The sequence below is a fragment of the Chiloscyllium plagiosum genome, chromosome 14 (genome assembly GCF_004010195.1).
Source record: "Chiloscyllium plagiosum isolate BGI_BamShark_2017 chromosome 14, ASM401019v2, whole genome shotgun sequence".
In the NCBI taxonomy this organism is placed as follows: domain Eukaryota; kingdom Metazoa; phylum Chordata; class Chondrichthyes; order Orectolobiformes; family Hemiscylliidae; genus Chiloscyllium; species Chiloscyllium plagiosum.
The window spans coordinates 4,433,747-4,456,123 of NC_057723.1; the positions used below are offsets into that span (position 1 = coordinate 4,433,747).

The 22,377-nt window shown below is 38.0% G+C and overlaps 1 protein-coding gene across 1 annotated transcript in view; it reads right to left on the reverse strand.

The window, feature by feature from the left end:
* Positions 1-20,519: 20,519 nt before the first annotated feature.
* Positions 20,520-22,377, reverse strand: part of LOC122556968 — a 309,989-nt gene continuing 308,131 nt past the window's right edge. The window contains exon 10 of the mRNA XM_043704202.1: positions 20,520-21,924. Coding sequence (XP_043560137.1) covers positions 21,647-21,924 — 278 coding nt within the window. The 3' untranslated portion in view covers positions 20,520-21,646. The remainder of the gene's footprint in view (positions 21,925-22,377) is intronic.

The following is a 22,377-nucleotide window of genomic DNA, read 5'->3' on the forward strand; positions in this document are numbered from 1 at the left end:
GCCTCCAAGACTTGTGCCTCCTAGAAAATTGACAGACTTTCAGGAGCCAGGAGGCATATCACTCATTGAAGAATTCCAAAGATCTAACCTGCTTTTACAACCATCAGAAGCATAGGGTTGACCTGTTCTGTTCCTGGTTAATGATTGCCTCCAAGATGTTGTCAGTCACTTTTTCCCTACCTAATTCCACTCCACTCCAACTCCACTGTCACCCAATCCCAGTCCCTGCCCACATTATCTACAACCTCATGACTTCCACATTTGAGTAGCAAATTGTCAATGTCAGAAGTCACACAATTATAAATGGTCATTTAATTAAGGAATGAAGTTGAGGACAATTGGTCTTTACACAATCATGGAACATGTAAGATTAAAGCATCTTTAGGAAAGAGTTCCAGATGATTATTATTCATTCTGTGTTAACAGTCATTCAAATACTACTCAGACACGATAAACCAAATACTGTCTTTGTTCTTTGATTTATAAGTTACATAATACAGCTCATTTTCAAATTAATACATAAACATATTTTGGACAGTGTTTTTAATTCCAATTAATTTGGGAGTGCACAAGGATGCTTCATGTGCCAGCCCACAAATACAAGGTTTGATTTGTACCAAATGAGCAAAATAGCTCATAAAACATATTTCTCTTTTAACAGCAAATAAAACATATGATGTGTCCAGTCTCATCAGCATTCATTAAGGGAAATTTCAAATTAACAATCTCCCCATGTCAATTAATCACACACTAGGCTGTCTTCCCCCATCAATTACTCAAGGAAAGGGGTGGCCAATGAAGCTTAATTTTGAGAAGTGTGAAGTTGTACACAGTTGAAGGAAAAATGAGGAACATTCACACACAAAGTATACAATTCTAAAATGGGTGCAGGAGCAAAGAAACATGGAGTATATGAGAACAAATTGTGAAAATTGAATGGTAGGCTGAGAAATTAATCAATTAGGCAAAAGTGAGGACTGCAGATGCTGGAAACCAGAGTTTAGATTAGAGTGGTGCTGGAAAAGCACAGCAGGTCAGGCAGCACCCGAGGAACAGGAAAACCGACGTTTTGGGCAAAAGTCCTTCATCAGGAATAGAGGCCATTCATGATCTTGGACTTTGTGAAAAGGTGGATGGAGTACAAAACAGGGATGTTATAGTGAACTATTACAAAGCATTTATTTGGCTTCAATTGTAATATTACACCATTCCAGTAAAGAATTGGATAAAGTCTACAAAGAATGTACAGATTTTTTAAGAACACGTCCTGTGAGAGAGACGTCACTTACATGTAGAGATGTGATTTGAATTGATTTGATTTATTGTAGTCATGTGCATCTAAGTACAGTGAACAGCTTTGTTTTGCAAGTCGTACAGGCATATCATAGTAAGCAAGGACATACAGATAACAGGGTGCTGGTATAGAGTCAGGCATACAGGTTAGATTGCAAAGATGTGCATTAAGCAAGATCAACACTAACAACATCAGCATTATTTGAAGTTAGAGAGTCCATTCATCAGTTGAATAACAGCAGGGAAGAAACTGTTCTTAACCTGTTGGTGCATGCATTCAAGCTTCTGTATCTTCTGCCTGACTGGAAGGCATTGTAGGAGAGCATTACTAGGCTGGGAGGGTTCTTTGATGGTGTTGGCAGCCTTTCCTCTGCAATGTAAAGTTTAGTTGGAGTCCATAGATAAAAGATTGGCTTCCATGATGGTCTGGGCTGTGCACACAACCTTCTGTAGTTTCTTACGTCTTGGGCAGAGTAGTTGCTGTACCAGGCCATTATGCACCCAGATAGCATGCTTTCTATGGTGCATTTGTAGAAGTCGGTTTATCGGTTATCATTACTGCTTGGAACTTGACACTCTCAAGCCTCTCAATCTCTGCTCTGTTGATATAGATGAGGATGTATTTTCCTTTCCGTCTGAAGTCAATGATCAGTTCTTTTGTGTTGCTGACATTGGGAGAGAGGTTGTTATCATTGCACCATGACATCAGGCCCTCCACCTTGTTTATTTTCTCTCTCTCATCATTGTTTGAAATCCATCCTACTATAGTGGTGTCATCAACAAACTTGTGGATAGTGTTGATTACAATTTATCTACACAGTCATGGGTGTGCAGAGAGTACAGTAGGGGGCTGAGAATGTATCCATGGAGTAGGGGGCTGTAGATGTTGTAGTGTTGAGAGTTATCATGGAGGAGATGCAGTTGTCTATTTTCACTGATTGTGGTCTGTGTGTCAGGAAGCTGAGGATTCAGTTGCAGAGGGTGTAGCCAAGATCTAGGTCTCACAGTTTTGTGATCAGTCTGGAGGGGATGATGGCATTGAAGGAGGAGCTGTAGTTGATGAGTAGGAGTTTGACATAGGTGTCCCTCTTATCCAGATTAGGGGATCTGTGGCACTTTCTTTAAAGAAGAGAAAGTTGCAAGAGTTTTCATAGAGGTATTTAGAATCATAATAAGTTAGGACAGAGTACATAAGGAGAAACTGATCCCATTGGCTCAAGTAAGAGATTAAAAGTGAATGGAAAAAGGACCACAGATTACATGAAGAAAAATGTTTTAGTGCAATCAGTCTTTGGGATCTTGGATTCTGTGCCATTAAAGTGTGTTGGAGGTAAATTCAGGTTCATGTTTTGAAAAGAAGATTGGATAGTTCTCTGAAAAGAAGAGTGTAAAATATGTTGAAAATGTCATGAGTAGGACATAGTAAGTTACTTTTGCACAGAGACAATGGGCCAAATGCTCTGCTCTGATTTGAAACCATTTTGTAATTCTCTTATTCTAAGTCATTTGGAACATTCTAAAGTCCTGAACAGTGCTTTACAACTGCTTATCCCTAAGTTGCTCTTGAACCATTAAAACTTTGTTGTGATTAGAGTCAAATATAGATGAGACATTTCTCTTCAGGACATTTGCCAACCATTTTGTGACATACTGACAACATTTATCAGTCTTGAACCTTTTATTTTGCTCAAATTCTTTTACCTATTTTAATTAGTTGGCAATTTCAGTAAAAATCAGCTCCATGACAGAGTATATACGAACAAAAATATTAGGAGAAAACACTTTCTTATGACTTTGTGTTTCCCATTGTTTTGCACTCTTCCCCAACCCTTTGTCAACTTCTCTTCAGTCTCTCTCTGTCCTTCTGAATAAAGAACAGAGAACACTACAGCTCAGGACAGACCTTTCAACCCACCAAGACTACACCATCACATGATGACTTACGAAACTGAAAACAATTTGCCCCTATGCTATTGCCTCACTATTCATTTACCTGTCAAGGTGCCTCTTAAATCTTCTATTGTATCCACCTCCACTTTCTCTTCAGGCAGTGCTTCATGATTAAAAAATTTACCTCTGACATCTTTCAACCTACCCTGGTTTACATTAAACCTATGGCCCATAACAACTGACATTTCTACTTTAGTAAAAAGAAAGACTAAAATTATGCATTCTATCCATACCTTTCATAATTTTGTAAAGGTCTATCAAATCCCCTCTCATCCTTCAACATTCAAGTAAAAACAAACAAGTTTGACTAATCTCTCATCATAGCTAATACCCTCTAAACTAGGCAACATCCTGGTAAATTGTTTCTGTATCCTCTCCAAAATCTCCACATCCTTCTGGTAAGAGTAGCAGCCAAAACTGTAAGCAACATTCCAAATGTGGCCTAAAGAAATTTTTAGACACCTGCAACATGACTTGCCAATTTTTGGACTTCTACACTTCTGCTTCTCCTTGTCATTTGAATGTAAGAAACTAAATAATAAGGGCAGGAGTAATCCACAAGAATTGTTGAGCTTCTCTGACCTATCTATCGAACTTTGTTGTTCTGCCTTTCAATCTCTCTTCTGGTACAGAGATAAAGCTGCACAAGATATTCAAGTTGTCGTCTCACTATAATTCTGTACTGATGCAGAAATATGTACTTACTCATGTAATCCAATTCCCTTACAATAAAGGTCAACATATCATTTGACTTCCAAATTGCTTATGAATTTTAGCCTTCTGTAATTTGTATACAAGAACACATGAATCCTCTGAACATCAAGATTTAATGATTTCCCTGCATGGGCAGAATGTAATAGATGGTATTGAATGCACTGAAATGATACATTTTAGGAGAATGACCAACCCGGGACAATAGAAAATAATGGATAGAAATTTAAAGGAATGCTGGAAAAAAGGGGACAGGGATGGGGGCGGGGTTCGATGTGCACACAACAATGATGGTGGCTGGACAGTTTGATAAAGTAGTTTAAAAGCATAAAGGATCCTATACTTTATAAATGGAGAAATAAATTACAAAGACAAGTAAGTTAGTTTGAACTTTATAACATGCTACTTAGGCTTCAATTGAAGAATTGTGCCCAGTTTTGGGCAGCATGCTTTAGGAAGGATATAATTGTTTTAGAAAGGGTGCAGAAAAGATCATAGAATAGAATTCATACAATGTGGAAGCAGGCCATTTGACCCATTGAATCACACTGCTCCTCCAAACAGCATCCCATCCAGACCCACCCTCCTACCATTTCCCTGTAATCCTGAATTCATGTGTCTAATCCACCTAATTTTCACATCCCTGGACACTATGGGCAATTTATGGACACTATGGCCTATCGGCCTCACCTGCACATCTTAGGACTGTGGGAGGAAATCAGGGTACCAAGAGGAAACCAACACAGATACAGGGAGAACATGCAAACTCAACACAGACAATTGCCTGAGGCTGGAATCAAACCCAAGTCTCTGGCACTATGATGCAACAGTGCTAACCAATTGAGCCACTGTGGCATCCTGTTGCTGTGGAAGATGTGTGAAAATAATTCAAAAGGTGAGGGACTTCATTTAGTTAGATCAGTTGGAAAAACTGAAATTGTTGCCATTTGAGAGACAGCAGATTTAGAAGAGATTTGATAATGCTATTAAAATTCATACTGGGTTTAGAGAAAGTAGCTTGGTGGAAACTGATGCTACAGGCAAAAGTACCAAGAACCAAAATGCTACTTTTGATGATTGGCTAAAAAAGAACAAAAGCAACTTGAAGAAACATTTGTTTAGGTTATGCACTGTATGAAAGGGTCATGAAAGAAAATTTCATTGTGGTTTTCAAAGGAGAATTAGATTAGCACGTGAAGGGGAAATAAAAATAAAACAGGCCATGGGGAAATAATAGCAGAGTGGGGGCAAGCTGAATATCCCACAATCCTCTAGGATATTGACATTCATGTAACTTTGACTCTTGAGCATCCACTATTTTAATTGCTCCCCTATTTCTGATATTTAGTCCCTTAGCTCCAGAATTCTCTGTCACTCTACTTCACTTTTCTCCTTTAAGACATTGCCGAAAGTCGTCTGCTTTGGCCAAACTTTTGCCTGTCTACCTCAATATTTCCTACTGTGCTTCAGTATGATATTTTGTTTTATCTTGCTTCCAAGAGATTTGTGATGTTTTGTTATGCTGAAGGCATTAACCAATTACAAGTTATTTATATTGCATAAAATGTATAAGTTTAGAATGTGAAATAAATGAAGTCCAGCGGAGATTCACACGGATGGTCCCTGGAATGCTTGGTCTAACATATGAGGAACGGCTGAGGATCCTGGGACTGTATTCATTGGAGTTTAGAAGATTAAGGGGAGATCTAATAGAAACTTACAAGATAATACATGGCATGGAGAGGGTGGACGCTAGGAAATTGTTTCAGTTAGGCGAGGAGACTCGGAACGGTGGACAAAGCCTTAGAATTAGAGGGGGTAAATTCAGAACAGAAATGCGGAGACATTTCTTCAGCCAGAGAGTGGTGGGCCTGTGGAATTCATTGCCACAGAGTGCAGTGGAGGCTGGGACGCTAAATGTCTTCAAGGCAGAAATTGATAAATTCTTGATGTCACAAGGAATTCAGGGCTACGGGGAGAATGCGGGTAAGTGGAGTTGAAATGCCCATCAGCCATGATTGAATGGTGGAGTGGACTCGATGGGCCGAATGGTCTTACTTCCGCTCCTATGTCTTATGGTCTTAAGTCAGCATTTAATTGTCTTCCACACTCTCACCTTGTTTCTAAGCTAAAAGTTATATTTGGCCCTCATCTTCCCCTGAACAACTCTGGGGAAACCAACTAGCTTTTTCTGATACAAATCTTTGACAAAGCTAAGAGGCTACTTACACTGTTGTGAAGGCTTGCAATTAAATCCCTTCATCCCCTCTCTTCCTCTGATCTGTCAGCTCGCAACAGGCTAATGCCTGACCAAGGATTTAGGAGATAATTCGAGAAGACAGCCATAAATACTGTCCACATCCAGTAATATGCTTGATGAGTGATTTTATGTCTGAATTTGATGTCTTCTGCCAAATTTCACATTTTCTTCCATAGACAATCTATCCATCAGGATGTTATTTTAACAGATGGAGATTTTTTGATTACAAAACACAAAACACATCAGCGTGACATATCAATGTTTCATTAAATATCTATCATAAATGCTTGAATATATTATGAAACAAGTCTTTCTTGAGATTATTCTTCACATGCACAGTTCCTTTAGTATACTAATAGGTTCCAGTGTCTTCACATGCAGTGATCTGATGTACAGAATAATTGTACTGTTTTGCCGAAGGCCTCTGATTATATGGGTTGCTTTTGTCAAGACAAGGCAATGTATATACATCGAGCATTTTAAAATAATATTTTGTTGCAGACATTATTGCATGGTGTAAGTGTCTAATTATTTCAGAAAAAAAGATCAATTGCAAAGTTTACAGGGAAAGGTTCATTAAAAATATGTCAAGATGCAAAATGAGTTCCAGGTAAAAACATCCCTTGAGAGGCTAGAATTATTCATTCCCTTGCTCCCCTCCAAACTGCTGTACTCCCCCCCCCCAAATCACCCAGTTTAAACCTCTCCCCAGTTTAACAATTCTATCGTTTCAAGTATTTGAAAAAATCTCATTTTTTTAATGTTGTACATGATTGTAATTTAGATGTGCCTGAAGTAAGAAGGACAAAGTGTTCTGATTATGAACAAAAATAATTACATTCCGCACCAAAATAAAAAATGAAATTGGTAAGTTTTACAAGCAAGGCAAACAAACAAAACATTAGGATTTTAAAGGATTGTCACTATCTTGATATATTTTGAATTTCTGTTATTCCATCATGTGCATTTTCATTTTCAATTTGAGCATCTAGTGATACTCTTCCTAAGCACACAAGACTCATTTGTCCACATGGACCAATTGGTTCAGATTAAAACAGCCCAAGATCAAAATATATTAAGTTTGTAGATGTAAGTTTGCTTGCTGAGCTGAAAGGTTTGTTTTCAGACGTTTCATCGCCATACTAGGTAACATCATCAGTGAGCCTCCAATGAAGCACTGGTGGCTTTGCCTGCATTTTATTTATGTGTTTAGGTTTCCTTGAGTTGGTGACATCATTTCCTGTGATGATGTCATTTCCTGAGGTGACATAATTTCCTGATTTTTTTCAGAGAGTGGTAAATGGGATCCAAGTCAATATGTTTGTTGATAGCATTCTGGTTGAAATGCTTCTAGAAATTCTCCTGCATGCTTTTGGTTTGCTTGTCCTGGGATGGATGTGTTGACCCAGTTGTCCTCATCTGTATGTAAAGACACTAGTGAGAGTGATGAAACATCTAAAAACAAACCTTCCAGCTCAGTGAGCAAACTTACATCCAGAACCTCAACTTGAGCTACAACTCTTCTCAAAACTTGCTAATATATAAAATTTAATGAAGGACGACTAGCCTTCTGTTAATAAATCATTAACAGTGAACCAATGATAAAATAAAGTGTGTTTCATCTGTTTGAATAAGAGAATGCATTGATTTAAACACAATTGTTATTTGTTAGTTTCCTAAAACTATATGAACACTGTGTGATGTTGTCTAAGCAAATTACTAATTTAATTGTGTCATTTTTATTCCAGTAACATATGCATACTTTTGAGCAAAGTTTTCACATGTGCTTTTTTCATTATACTAAATGGAGTATCTGCATCTCAGCACCCTTTGAGCACAGAAATTTAACTGATTTCTTTCCAGGGTATTCAGAAAATCTTTGGTTCTGGTCCATCTTGAGTTCTTTTTGTGAAGAAAATTGTTCAATAATCTATAGATTTTGAGTATTTTCACACTGAAAACATGTTTGATGGATCTGAAGGGTATATAATCTCTTCCAGTCACCTCTACTGGATATCAGAGGAAAATGATGAATGTCGTCACTTTGAAGACAATACTTTATATATTCTTTTCCATGCTGCAATTATAACAGTGTGGTTTGTACTTACTATTTTGTGTATATGACAAACAAAAATGCTTTACCAAGGTAAATTTTCAAGGACAATATTTTAAAACGACCCTCAAACTTCCAAAATTCAGGACATTCTATTATAATTACAAAGACACTACAATACAATCTATACAATAACATCATGGATGTTCTGGTTGTGACCTCAACTGCACTTTCCTGTCTGTTCTACATAACCCTTAGGTTTCTTTCTGCCTGATTTCATAAATGGGTACCAAATACTTTTAAATGACATATATTTAACTGAAAATATAGAGAAGGAAATATTGCTTATTCATTGATCACTTTGAATTGATCAAAGTAAATAATAAAACATTAGTTTGAAAAGTGATGCTTCATAAAAGCATTACACAAATGCATTTCATATCAGACTTAACATGAAAATATTGGTCAGATCAAGTTCACAGTAGAAGCCTGTTCAGATTTTATTATTGTAGTACAAACCCAAAAGGTAGAGCATTAGATTGAAGTGAATATACATTAATACATTCCACATAACATTTCCCATGCACACTGATAAATCAGAACAATTGCCTAAAAATAATAGGGTTAATGCGATTTATATGGTGATGAAGTATATCGGCAACATAAAGGGACATTTATATGCTGTGGCATTCCCTTGAGTGCTCTTCTTCTGAGTGGAATCTAAAAGCATAGCAATGCATAGCTGGTGCACAAAGCGAACGTGTTTACGCATAATCCACATGCAAACATGAGCTTTTGAAACTGAAGTTTTGCACTAAAGCAATTAGCTGTGTAAAATATGTGAAATACATTTCTGCATCTCTCTATGCATCCTCTTGTCTTCCTTTTCAAAAATAAAGGAATGAACAATTTAGGGGGAGGGTCAAGAGATCCTTAAAATAGCTGGAAATTATTTGAAGAATCAAAGGATAATTACTGTATTTTGCATGATTGAGCATGCTGCTTGATTCTTTGGAAAATAATCCATCCTTATCAGCATATTTTAACCATAAATTACAGTGAAGTAGCGCCCATGTAAGTGTGACTTGTGTTCCCTACAGTTTATTTTGCAGAGTGAGTCGTAGCCGGAGCCCTGAGTGGCCGGAGCCTGGAGCAGCAGCAGAGCGAGCGCGGACCAAATCCCTGAGTGGGGAGCAAAGCAAGTCGCAGCCAGAGCCTGGAGTGGGAGCGGAGCAGGACCTGGATGGAGGCCAGCTCCTGGAGGCAGCGTCGCCTCATATTCTGAAGCCCGACGGGCACAGACTCATGTTGGAAAAGGATTATAACTTGAATATTTTAAGGAAAATTTTTATTCTCATTCTAGACGTTTAAACTCTACATTTTCATGCTAATCTATGTTTTTACTGTGTCAATTCTATGACAACACTAAAAGTATCTCTATCTAGGTACCCAGTACCTATGATGGCACTGAGAAGCAACATTACAAACTCATTCAAGTGCACATGACAATATACATGTGAAGAGGCGATTTGACAGAACTCCACTCTTAATAGGATCAAAGTAAACGGGCACAGATTTAAAGGAATCTATAAAAGAAGGAAATGAAGTGTGAAGGAAAAAATCTGTTTCAAACAACCTGTGGTTTGACTCATTAATGCACTGCCTGGAAGTAGATTCAATTAATTAATTCAACCAGTCATTAGATAATTATTTACATGTAAATAATGCACAGGGTTATGGAGGAAGGATGGCAGGATTGCACTAAGTTATGATGCTCATTTGGAGAGCTGGTCCAGATATGGTGAGACAAATGGCCCGCCATCTAAAAGTTTGAAAATACATACCAATAGACTTAAGGTCATCTTCTTCCCTGCTGTTTTCAGACTTACGACTGGACCTCTCATATATTACAGTTGATCATTCTCTACACCTTCTCTGCAGCTGTAACACTATATTCTAAATTTTGTTCTATTACCATGATATACTTGCATAAGATATGATTTGTCTGATTAGCATGCAAAAACAATACTTTTCATTGCATTGTGGCACATGTGATGCTAATAAATCAGTTCAACAATGGTGGTCCTGTCTTCAGTTGCCTTGGCCCCAGGTCTGGAATTCCCTCTGCCTCTCTATATCGCACTCCTTTAAGAAACTTTAGAAAACTTACTCTTTCAACCAAAAAATTGGCTACGTGACCTAATATAACATATATGGCTTTTGTAAAACCTTTTTCTAGTGATAGTCTTGTGAAACACTTTGCAACATTTCATCACACCTATTCAGATTATATTATTGTTGTTGGGATAATGAGTTTAATGCAGTCTCTGGTGAATCTTATTTAATTGATATAAATATTTTCACTCTTTGTCACGCAAGCATATGTTATAGATTTATTTTTGTGTCTTCAGGCAGATGGTTGCACGAAACTTGGAATGTCACTGAATTTAAATGTTGATGTATTTGAAGTAGTCTCTATGTAACTAACAAATAATTGGAAAGTTGGAATCACCAAATTGTCAAACTTTGCTTGTATCACCCATCAATACTCACCATAATTTCCCTCATCTCAAATAATAGAGCAAACAGTCAGAGAAATTATGGATACTTCGCTTTAAGTACCAAATGATAAGAGAATAAGGCAGATATTTTGGGCTGAAATTTTCCAAGCATGGTGATCTCTTGCTATCAAGGACAAAAGTGAGAGCAAATCCTACTCCTGTGGGTGGTATTTTGCCAGGGTGAAAGTGAGGACCGCAGGTGCTGGAGATCAGAGTCTAAATTAGAGTGGTGCTAGAAAAGCACAGCAGGTCAGGCAGCATCCGAGGAGCAGGAAAATCAACATTTTGGGCAAAAGGCCCTTCATCAGGAATGAGGTAGGGAGCCTCAGGGGTGGAGAGAAGGCTTTTAATGAAGGGCTCTTTGCCCAAAACGTCGATTTTCCTGCTCCTTGAATTCTGCCAGGGTGTCTTGCTGCCAAGAGCTTCTTGCCCAATTAAAAGGCTAGCAGTTCAGCTGCTTCCGTAGAACAACCATTGAACTGCAGCAGTACTGAAGCTTCAAATTCAGGGAGAGTCCACCTTCATGACATGATATCCTCAAGGATAACTTAGTGTCTTTGGGAAAGCATGGGTCAAAAGGCTTGCCCAAAGCAATTCTACGTGGGTGGCTGGAGATGAGAGGCTAATGTGATGGGAGGTTGTTACTGTGATATCAAATCAGATGCAGTGTTGAAGTAAGGGTCCTCCACCTGGGACATGGAACACTCATTAGGCAGTCCTCACCATTGGAAGAATCCATCAGGGGTTACTGTGTCCAAAATACAAGGGGCCCAAAGGATTTGAGCTTTTACTGGCAGAGCTGGAAGTGGACTTTAATTGACTCAACTGGCTATCCACTTCAGACTTCCCTGCCAATGGCTTCCACTGTCATTTTCCTCATTCTCCTGCCTCTGAGCCTAACTCCAATGGACCAAGAAAAATCAGCATGTTTAATGTAAGGAAGATTCTTGGAACTTTGTGTTATTATACAGGGTAAAACCCTCTGCTACTTTAAATTAGCCACACAGAAAAGATTCACCTCAAGCTGTAGTCTGTTAAAGTTCGAGAGACAAAGATCTATCCAAGAGGTCAGTACTTAAAGTAAAAATTCACAACTTTATTCTTTCAGTCCAGCAGAGAATATTAAAACCAGCAACTATTTACACTCCTTTCTGTTAAACATATCTTGTACCTCCCACTCTACAATACCAGTCAGATAAAAAAAATTAAGATTTTACAAAAAAAATTCAACTTTCAAAATCAGTTAATTGTCAAATTTTCTCTTTGTATCTTCCTCTGCAGATTTTCCTCTGTCTTCTTTTCAATGTTTTGCTGAGCAAACTTCTCATAGACAGGTACTTTTCAGACAGCTGTTCTGCTGGGAGTCTGTACTTGTTGGTGGCTTGGCAGTTCTCCCCCAACTGTTCAAAATGTCCAGTTTTATACCCCAAAACATCGGATCGTCTCATTGGTTTTAATATTATCAAAATACTAACTTAAAACTTGATTGAATTTTGTAATTTTGGGGCATAATTTAAACTAGAAGAAAGTGGGGATTGCAGATGCTGGAGATCAGAGTTGAGAGTGTGGTGCTGGAAAAGCACAGCAGGTCAGGCAGCATCCGAGGAGCTAGAGAATTGACATTTTGGGCATAAGTCCTTCATCAGGAATGAGCATTCTTCATGAAGGTCTTATGTCCAAAATGTCCATTCTCCTGCTCCTAGGATGCTGACTGACTTGCTGTGCTTTTCCAGCACCACACTCACGACACATAATTTTAACTGATTGGCTGAATTTGAATTTGTTTTTGTTTCATAGCAACCCAACTCCAACTATTTGTTTTGACCAAGTGTTACATTGTTACCTTGTTCTGGACTCTGCGTGCTTTGTCCTGACTGACTTTTCAAATCTCTTAAAGGTACAGTACCTCTTCATAATATTTTTCTGTATCAGGAAGTAATACAGACAAAACATGGTTGAGGATATTCTGTCTGGAGTACTCTGAGATTTATTGCTCACTGTCACAATGCCTCCAAAATACCAACCAAAGAAAAGCTGTGAGCCTGTAAAGTTCTAAGAAATTGCATTGCAGTAGTTGGAAAGAAACCCAGAAACCAGTAGGCTGGTCAAAAATAGCACCCACTACATTGTTATTTTAATGGTTCAATGAAGAGTGCAGAAAAGAATGCTGGGGGCAGCACCAGGCCTACCTAAAAATGAAGAGTTAACCTGATGAAGCTACAAAATAAGACTTTTTGCAAAATAGCACAAGCAGAAAATGGTATTAGGGCTGATCAATTCTGCAACCAATAGATCAGATCTACGTTCTGTAGTTCTGCCAAATCTAGATTGCAAATGGTGGTGGGCAATTAAACAAATCACTGAAAAAGGAGGATCCACAAATATCTCCATCCTCAATGATGGAAGAGCCCAGAACATCTTTGGAAAAGGTAAGGCTAAAACATTCACAACAACCTTCAGTCAGCAGTTTTTAAGTGAATGGTCCAACTTGGCTTGCTCCAGAGTTCCCCAGCATCACAGATGCTAGTTTTAAGTTAATTCAGCTAACTCGAAATGATATCAAGAAGGGCTACAGGCACAAGATACAGCAAAGGCTATGGACCCTGCCAATAATGCTGTAATAGTCTTGAAGACTAGTGCTGAATAACTTGCTGCACATTGAGTGAAGCTATTCAAGTACAGTTACAACACAGGAATCTACCTGACTATGTGGAAAATTGCCCAGATATGTCTTGTACTTAAAAAGCAATTCAAATTCAATCTATTCTCCATCATCAATAAAGACATGGAAGGTGCCATCAACAATGCTATCAAGTAATATCTGCTCAGCCATAACATGCTCACCAAACCGAATTTAGGTTCCACCAGGACCACACAATTCTTGCCTTCATAGCCTTGGTCCAAAAATGCATTTAAGAGCTGAATTCCAGAGTTGTGATGAGAGTGACTGCCCTTGACATCAGTGCCACATTTGACTGAATATAGCATCAAAGAGCTTTAGCAAAATTGGAATCAATGTGAATCAGGGCAAAACCCCACACTGGGTGGAATCATAAGTCACACAAAAGAAAATGGTTAGAGTGGTTGGAGACCAGTCACCTCAGATGCAGGACATGTCTGTAGGAGTTACACAGGGTGGTGTTCTTCCCCTAACCAGCTTCAGCTATGTCATCAAGACCTTATTCTCCATCATAAAGTCAGAAGTGGGAATCTTTGCTGATGATGCACAATGTTCAGCTCCATTCATGACTCCTCAGATACTGAAACAGTCACTATCCAAATGCAACAAGACCTGTACAATACCCATGTTTGGGGTGACAAGTTGCAAGAAGCATTAATTTTACACAATGCCATGCAATGATGATCTCAAAAAAAAGAGAATATAACCATCATCCCTTGACATTGAATGGCATAATCCCAGTACCAACATCCTGTGAGCTACCGTTGATCAGGAACAGAACTACAAGAGTCACATTTATTCTGTGGCTACAACAGCAGGTTAGAGGCTAGGAATCCAGCAGTAAGTCAACTCCTGATGCCCAAAACCTATTCACCATCTCCAACATATGATGTGGGAATGTGATGGAATAATCCCTACTTGTCTGGATAATGCTGCTTCAACAAAGCTCAAGAAGCTTGACACCATCCAGGTCAAAGTAACTCGTGATTGACACATACGTAAACACTGAACCCCTCAAACACTAGCAATCAGTCGCATTGTTCTGTACTGTCTCCAAGATGTCTTGCAGAAATTCACTCAGGCTCCTTCGACAGCATGTTCTAAATCCATTAATACTCCCATGCAGAAGGAGAAATGCAACAGATACATAGGAATATTAACTTGTGCAAGTGCCCCTCCAAGCTATTTACCATTCTGACTTGCAAAAAAGTCACCACCAGCGTTGCTGGATCGAAATCCAGGAACTCTCCCACTAATGGCAGCACAGGTGTTTCTGCACCAAATGGGCTACAACGGTTCAAGGATGCAGCTCACCACCACTTTCATAGGCAAGTTGGGATGGGCAGTAAATTCTCACCCAGTCTGCCATGATGACATTCTAATAATGAATTATAAAAAGATGCTTTGTTATTACCTACAGATGATGATAACAGTTAATTGATTATAATAGATTATTTTGAACTTCAGAACAAAACGTAAGTGGAAATCTTTAGCACCTGAATTATTCTTGAAAACACTAGCATATCAATATTCTTTAGGGTGCTATCCAATTTTCAAGGTGTGAAGTAGGAATGTGGTTTCCGGAAATACCATGTGGACACATTGCATTACCAGTGCCTTGGTATCGGGCAACTGATTTGGTCAAATGTTATGCAGTAATCTGGAATTTCTGTCAATATGCACTAAAATAAATAGAGATCGTGACAAACTTTGAGAGTTTCATCTAATAATGCATTGTGAACTGATTCATCACAAATATTTCAAAGTTTCTTTTTGGTAGTTTATTGACATTTTTCTTGCTTCTTATTTATGCGTCTACTCCCTTGTATCCTGATTTGCAGCCTCTTTGCTTTACATTAATCAATATTCAATAGAAGTGATACAGAAGTTCAATGTAATTACCTGATGTAGCGTCATGTTTCTGTATCACAATTCCCCTGATATATTTGGGTTAATGGTTCTTTAAAAAGGCCGAATGGTTGGTGGGTGGCAGTGGATATGAGCCAGAAAGAAATTCAGAGCCCATATTCCCCTATGCCCAGACCTAATCGGGAGTGGGATTGGGAAGAAAGAAGGGAGAAGGGCCACTATCTCACATTTCCTGCTGCGTACCTGCAATTCTTCATTGATGAAATATACCAACAACATAACTTGATGATCTTGAATTGGAATCATTGTTATTGTATTTTTAATTTAATGAATAACACTTCAGATGCTCTTTTCCTTCCAGTATACTTGTCTGCTGTCGTGGCATAGATCCACAACAATTGATCTTTGATAGTCCGAGCATGCAACTCAGTTTAAAGGCAATAAGAAAGGGGCAAAAAAAGTTGAGCCTTCCAAGGATACACACATACAAGTAAATAATAAAAAAAACTAGTCTTTCATTGGTGCCCAAGTATATTAATTTACAGCTGTTACTTTTTCTTGCATTCACTCAAGCATAAGTGTGAGGTAAATGTTTGATAAGCAGTATCACTGTGTTTGTACTTTAAGAACTGGTAAGAAGAATCAAATGTTACCGAAATGCATAGAATCAAATGAATTCAAGGAAATATACCACAGAAAACAGGTAAAGAAAGGCTTATTGTATACACATGCATATACTTTGGTAACCATTTTGTTAACTTAGAGAAAAAAATCATACAAATATTCAATTTCAGGAAAAAGTGGTAGCAAGTAACAAAGTGCTTGTGAATATTTCAATCAGTTGTAATTCGTGGTTTTCAGATCAGTAGCATAATATAACTGGCAATAGGGACTTATATTTTTCTGTCTTGTGCAGTTTGTAGGTAATGCAGTAGAAGTAAGGTCTTTGACCATGGTTGTTATCTCGACTGTCAGTCATTTGTTGTCTAGAGGGACTGTAATATTTCCCTTTCATTAAATTGAAAGTGCATGTCACCTTTCTATTTATAAAGCAGAAGAAAATCTTTTAAATGTCAAACTGAGGAAATTGAGAGGTAATATATTGTGTTTGCCTAAAACTCAGCATCCTACTATTTTAGTAGAGAAAGGAATTTGAGAATAGATTGTTATCAGACTGCATAATTTCAGGTTTCTCGTGTTCAGGAATTGTTTCAGACATTCGCAATTTAAGATTGCTTTTCTAATTGAAGTGCAAAATTAGCTGTGACCCATCTGAATTTAATATAGATCCAAATGCAAAATAACTATTCTTATCTAAAATAACAATTTCCAGACAACTCAATTTATTTGCCTTATTTTCCTGAAGGCATGCAGCTATGTTGCTGCAGAGTCAACAACTTTCTCAGCATTCCTGAGTCCGTATCCGTGCTCAGAATGTATGAGGACAGAACACATAATTGGACCATAACGTCTAAATCAGCCAGGAAAAATAATCATAGGGATGATCAAGCAAAAAAAAAAATCCCTCACTCCAACCCACCATACATGTCACTGAAAATCTTTGAAAGGACCTGCTCCTCCAATCAGTCTGCTTCTCCTGTGTTTTCTGCTATTGGAAGGAGCAGAGAGAAGTTGAATAGCAGTGGAGAACAAGGTTGGTGAAACTGGAGAAGGAAAGAAGTTGGAAGGTTGTTTTCATTACATTGTTTCTCATTGTACAGACATCACTGGACATGGATGTCAGAAGCTAGCAAGGTCAGAAGACAAAAATACTGCTATTTTGTAAGACTTGGTTGCATTGCTGTTAAACTAGGTTGGACAAAGTTAAAAAACACACAACACCAGGTTATAGCCCAACAGGTTTATTTGGAAATACTAGTTTTTGAAGTGCTGCTTCTTCCTCAGGTAGTTGTGGAAGAAGAAACAGTGCTTCAAAAGCTAGTGTTCCTTGGATAAGCATATGGATGATGATGGGATAGTTTAGGGAGAATGTGCTTAGATTAGTTCACAGGTCAGCGCAACCTCAAGGGCCAAAGGGCTTGTACTGCGCTGTATTGTTCTCTGTTCTGTGTTCTAACCCTGTTGGACTATAACCAGGTGTTGTGTGATTTTAGCTATTTTCTAAGGAATTGTTCAAGATGATTTATTCCAATCAAAACACATAGTTTTAATATAACCATCAACCTTCACCAAAAGAATGTTCAGAGAATAACTTTTGAAAATCACAAAGTGAAACTTCTTATGCCCTTTTTTACAATTGAGTGAATTAGCAAGGAATGGCCATCAAATAATGTCAATTTGACAATTATAAAGTTCTCTTGCTTGGCCTCCTATTCTCCATTCTTAATAAACTTGAACTGATGTGAAAAGCCATATTGTTCCTATCCTAACTTGTATGATATTACATCTGGAATCCCTACAATGTGGAAACAGGCCCTTCAGCCCAACAAATTTACACTGACCCTCCGAAGAGTAACCCACCCAGACCCATTCCACTACCCTACATTTGCCCCAGACCAATGCACCTAACCTACACATCCTGGAACACTATGGGCAATTTAGCAAGGCCAATTCACCTCATCTGTATATCTTTGGACTGTGGGAAGAAAGCAGAGCACCTGGAGGAAACCCGTGCAGACATGGGGAGAATGTGCAAACACAACACAGACAGTCATCCAAGGCTGGAATCAACACCGGGTCTCTGGGTGCTGTGAGGCAGCAGTGCTAACCACTGAGCCACTGTGCCGCCCCATGGTGACTGGAGTTATAGAGTCATAGAGATGTACAGCATGGAAACAGACCCTTTGGTCCAACCCGTTCATGCCGACCAGATATTCCAACCCAATCTAGTCCCACCTGCCAGCACCTGGCCCATATCCCTCCAAACCCTTCCTATTCATATGCCCATCCAAATGCCTCTTAAATGTTGCAATTGTACCAGCCTCCACCATTTCCTCTGGCAGCTCATTCCATACACATACCACCCTCTGCGTGAAAAGGTTGCCCCTTAGGTCTCTCTTATATCTTTCCCCTCTCATCCTAAACCTATGCCCTCTAGTTTTGGACTCCTTGACCCCAAGGATAAGACTTTGCCAATTTACCCTATCCATGCCCCTCATAATTTTGTAAACCTCTTAGGTCACCCCTCATCCTCTGACGCTCCAGGGAAAACAGCCCCAGCCTGTTCAGCCTTGCCCTATAGCTCAAATCCTCCAACCCTGGAAGGGTTTTCTGAACCCTTTCAAGTTTGATTGTGCATCTTCATGGTCTACCCTTGCTCCTATTTATTATATTCTTAGGTCTGGTTAACTTATTGTTGTTCTGTTCATTGATCTGCATGGCTTCCCAGAACCTATAACTCCCAATTTTCCAAAATTCTTACTCTGGTTTTCAAATCTCTGTGGCGTTGTGCATTTTTGATTTGAAAGATGGCAATGTGCTCAGTTGCCTTAGCTTCAGACTCTGGAATTCACTCATTAAGCCTTTCCACTTCTTTACCAATTTATCTTTCTTTAATAAGTTTCAGAAAATATCCATAAGCGGCTAGTGTTACATGTTGCCGATAACAGTCCTGTGAAATGCCTTGCTATTTTTTACTATGTTAAAAATTCCATATAAATATAAGTTGTTATTATAGTTTTTATTTCAATACTCAAGAGAAACTCAGAAATGCATGATAAAGCATTATGATGTGCTGAAATTGTGCATGCACAACATCTCTAAGTTTTAAGAAGGCATTATAGTTTCTGTTTTTCCTCCATTTTGTCTGTCCATTGATTCAGTAAGCAGTACTATTAATTAAGGCATTTCAAAGCCTTTCTCTCCGCACAGATGCTACCAGATCTGCTGATTTTCTCCAACATTCTCTGTATTTGTTTTAGATATCCAGCATCCGCAATATTTTGCTTTAATATGAATTAGAGATAATCTTCTCAATTTCATGTTATAGTAAACATGTAATAAAAGGTTGAATATTATTAGTGAATATTTTGGGAGAATTGAATGGAGACTCTAAATGGATTGTGCAGAGGATAGGATTGAAGTAAAAGGTCAATCATTATTTTATTGAATAGTGGAGTCGAATTTAAGGACTATGCAGCCTACACACATTCCCATTTCATATACTTTTATGAAGGGAACAGGATTCTTGCAAAATGGCAACCAATAAAATTGTGCTCTGCACCCATTCATGGGACTACTTGGAAAATGTCACAATTTCCTACATAACTGGCTTGTTCATGGAAACAGAAGAGAAGTGAGATGGCATCTGGTCAATACAGCACGTAACATTTTGCGGTGTAATTGAATTCCCAGGGAGTTGACTTGACTGTGTTAATACAAAAACTTTTAACTGTGTTTTGTTTTGTGGATGTTGCTTATATTAGAAAATATTTCTGCTAATCTTAAATAAACTACATTTTGTACCCATAAAAGATGAATGAAGCATGATTTGGAGAAGATGTACTTCACTTAATTAAAAATTCTGATGCTTACAGACTAACCAGTCTTATTCATCCGTGATTCTTGTGAATGCTGATCTAATTAGGTTATTGATCCAACAGTGCTTCAATTTTAAAATCCTCTATGTTGTATTCAAATCCCTACATGTTCTCACTCTCTCTATTTATCTGACATTTTCTAGTCCCATAACAGTTGGAACAACTGGCCTCTGGCCTTTTCTGCACTGTTCACTCAAATCCTACAACTAATGATTCATAGTTTCAACTGCCATAACTCTAAGCTATGCAGTTTGTTTCCTAAAATGCTCAATATCTCAATATCTGTCACTGCTCAGGTCTTCCTTAAAACCTATGTTGTTAACACGCTTTTATCTAACCCTCCTAATTTCTCCTTCTTTGGCTTGTGTCAGCTCCGATAAAGTGCCTGTTTGTGGCCTGAGATGTTTACTTACTTTAAGGGTTTTGTTGTTGAACAAAAACACCAGCTAGGAATTTGCATTCAGCTCCATAAGGCTGAATTCTTTTCTCACATAGTTGCAAACAGTGTGACAAAATTGTAGATGCACCGATATTGAGGACTGAATAAAGAGCTACTTTAGCTAAGACACTCATCTGTATGCAGAAAGCTTTAACACTACAGAATTAAAATAATTAGTCATTAAAAACACATACATGGTAAAGATTGTCCGGATCACATTTACTTACACATGCAAAAACAGAATACATCTGAAAATAAACTAAGCATAAAAGGTTACATTAGAAGTGATTGAGAAAGAAAGCCACCTTTGGTACAAATGTAACAAAAATGCATAGTTGGCCACAGGTGATGGGGACAAAATTGAAGTATTTTTATGATTTCCAATGTCAATAATGTACAAAATGCTTCAAATGAATATTAAGCAATAACAGACTAACCTAGCTAAAGCGAGTAGCTGAAGCCAGCTTACTGTTTCTCCCCCATTCTGTCAGATACACAAAGGTGCATTTTGCTCTGAATGTGTACTTAAAGAAATTTCATTCATTTTGTTTCCAAGTTTTCATAATAATTCAGTCAGATTATTCTCTCTAACTTTATATAGAGAGGAAAATATCTCTAACTGTCAGATGTTTAAATACCACAAAAGTAATGGCAAATACATGCTGTTCTTCAATCCAAGTCACAGTTTATTGAGACATGGAGAAATTGCAGCCACTAGTTTGGCATGACATGCATTGATTCACGAACTGTTTCATTCAGATTCCTGTGGAATAAAACTCTTTATGCATTGGCACTGGAAATAAGCACTGCTTAACACAGCTTTCAGATTTTGCGTACATTTGTTTTCACTCATCTCAGGTGAATTTTGATTGTTTCCTCAGCTGGTTATTTCAAGATTTAATCAATATTCACTGACATCATATATAATTTTTCACTTTAAACATGTATAGTACAGTTAAACTGTTCCGTGGTCAGACCTTGAGATACGACACTAAGGGTGTAAAAATTAATAATACATATTTCACAAAAAGGTGTTGGCTTAGACCGTATGTTAGCAGATTGTTTTTTTACATTGCTTTTGCTGTTGACTTTCATGTGGTTACAGTTGAACAGAGAAGAAATTAAAACTGTTTGACATAAGAAGTGGAGCAATGCTAAATAAAACACTTTAACTAGAATTATAAAACATCCAAGTCAAACAAATTAAGATTTGTGGACACACAACAATACCTTTTACAAATGTGACATTAAATTGAATTTAAGAACCCTTGTGCCTAACTTGTGATCTGACCTGGTTACTGAGAGTTACTAGCTTGCCATGGCAATTGGCATTACTCATTTTCTGGTTCCTCCTTGGTAGATTTGCTTTCTCGCTTTTCTGATCGTTTAGTGCGCTTCTTCTTCTTTTTAGTCGACGAGGCAGAATGCTGCCCATCCTGCTTGACAACTTGCTCCTGTTTGCTGGACAGCATGACTGGAGTGCCTCCCATGTAGATGTTAGACTGGTACTCATCGGGTTCTAAGTTTTCAACATGCTGTGATCCAAACCTGGGAGCCCAGGTAGGTAAACCATCTTCCAGATCTGGAGATGCTTTAATGTAGTCTACATCTGTAAAATAAAACTCACATGAACACAATGATCACAATCTGAAGACAACAGATTGTTGCATAAAACAATCATAAACTCAAAGTGGTAACTAACATCATGCAAAAAGTTCCACCTATCAGGAAATAAACGACTATTCCTGGGAGAAGTTAGCCAGTTCTAATTCTAATTCAGTTCCAGTTCCAGTTGCAAGTTCAGTGTAAAAGTCAACGTAGCAATGTGTACTTACTCTTAAATCTCAGATCTCACAAGAGACTCTCATATAAAGTAACTAACTATTAAGTGTTCATTTATAAACCTTCTCTGCTTATCATGACTCTCCTATTCTTATGGGTAATAAATTACTCATTTGAACCAGATATAACAGAGTTCATACAAGTTAACAGTCATCTAACTCATTTCATACTTGATGCCAAGTTAAGCGTCATTGTATTGTCTAATATTACTACTTGATTG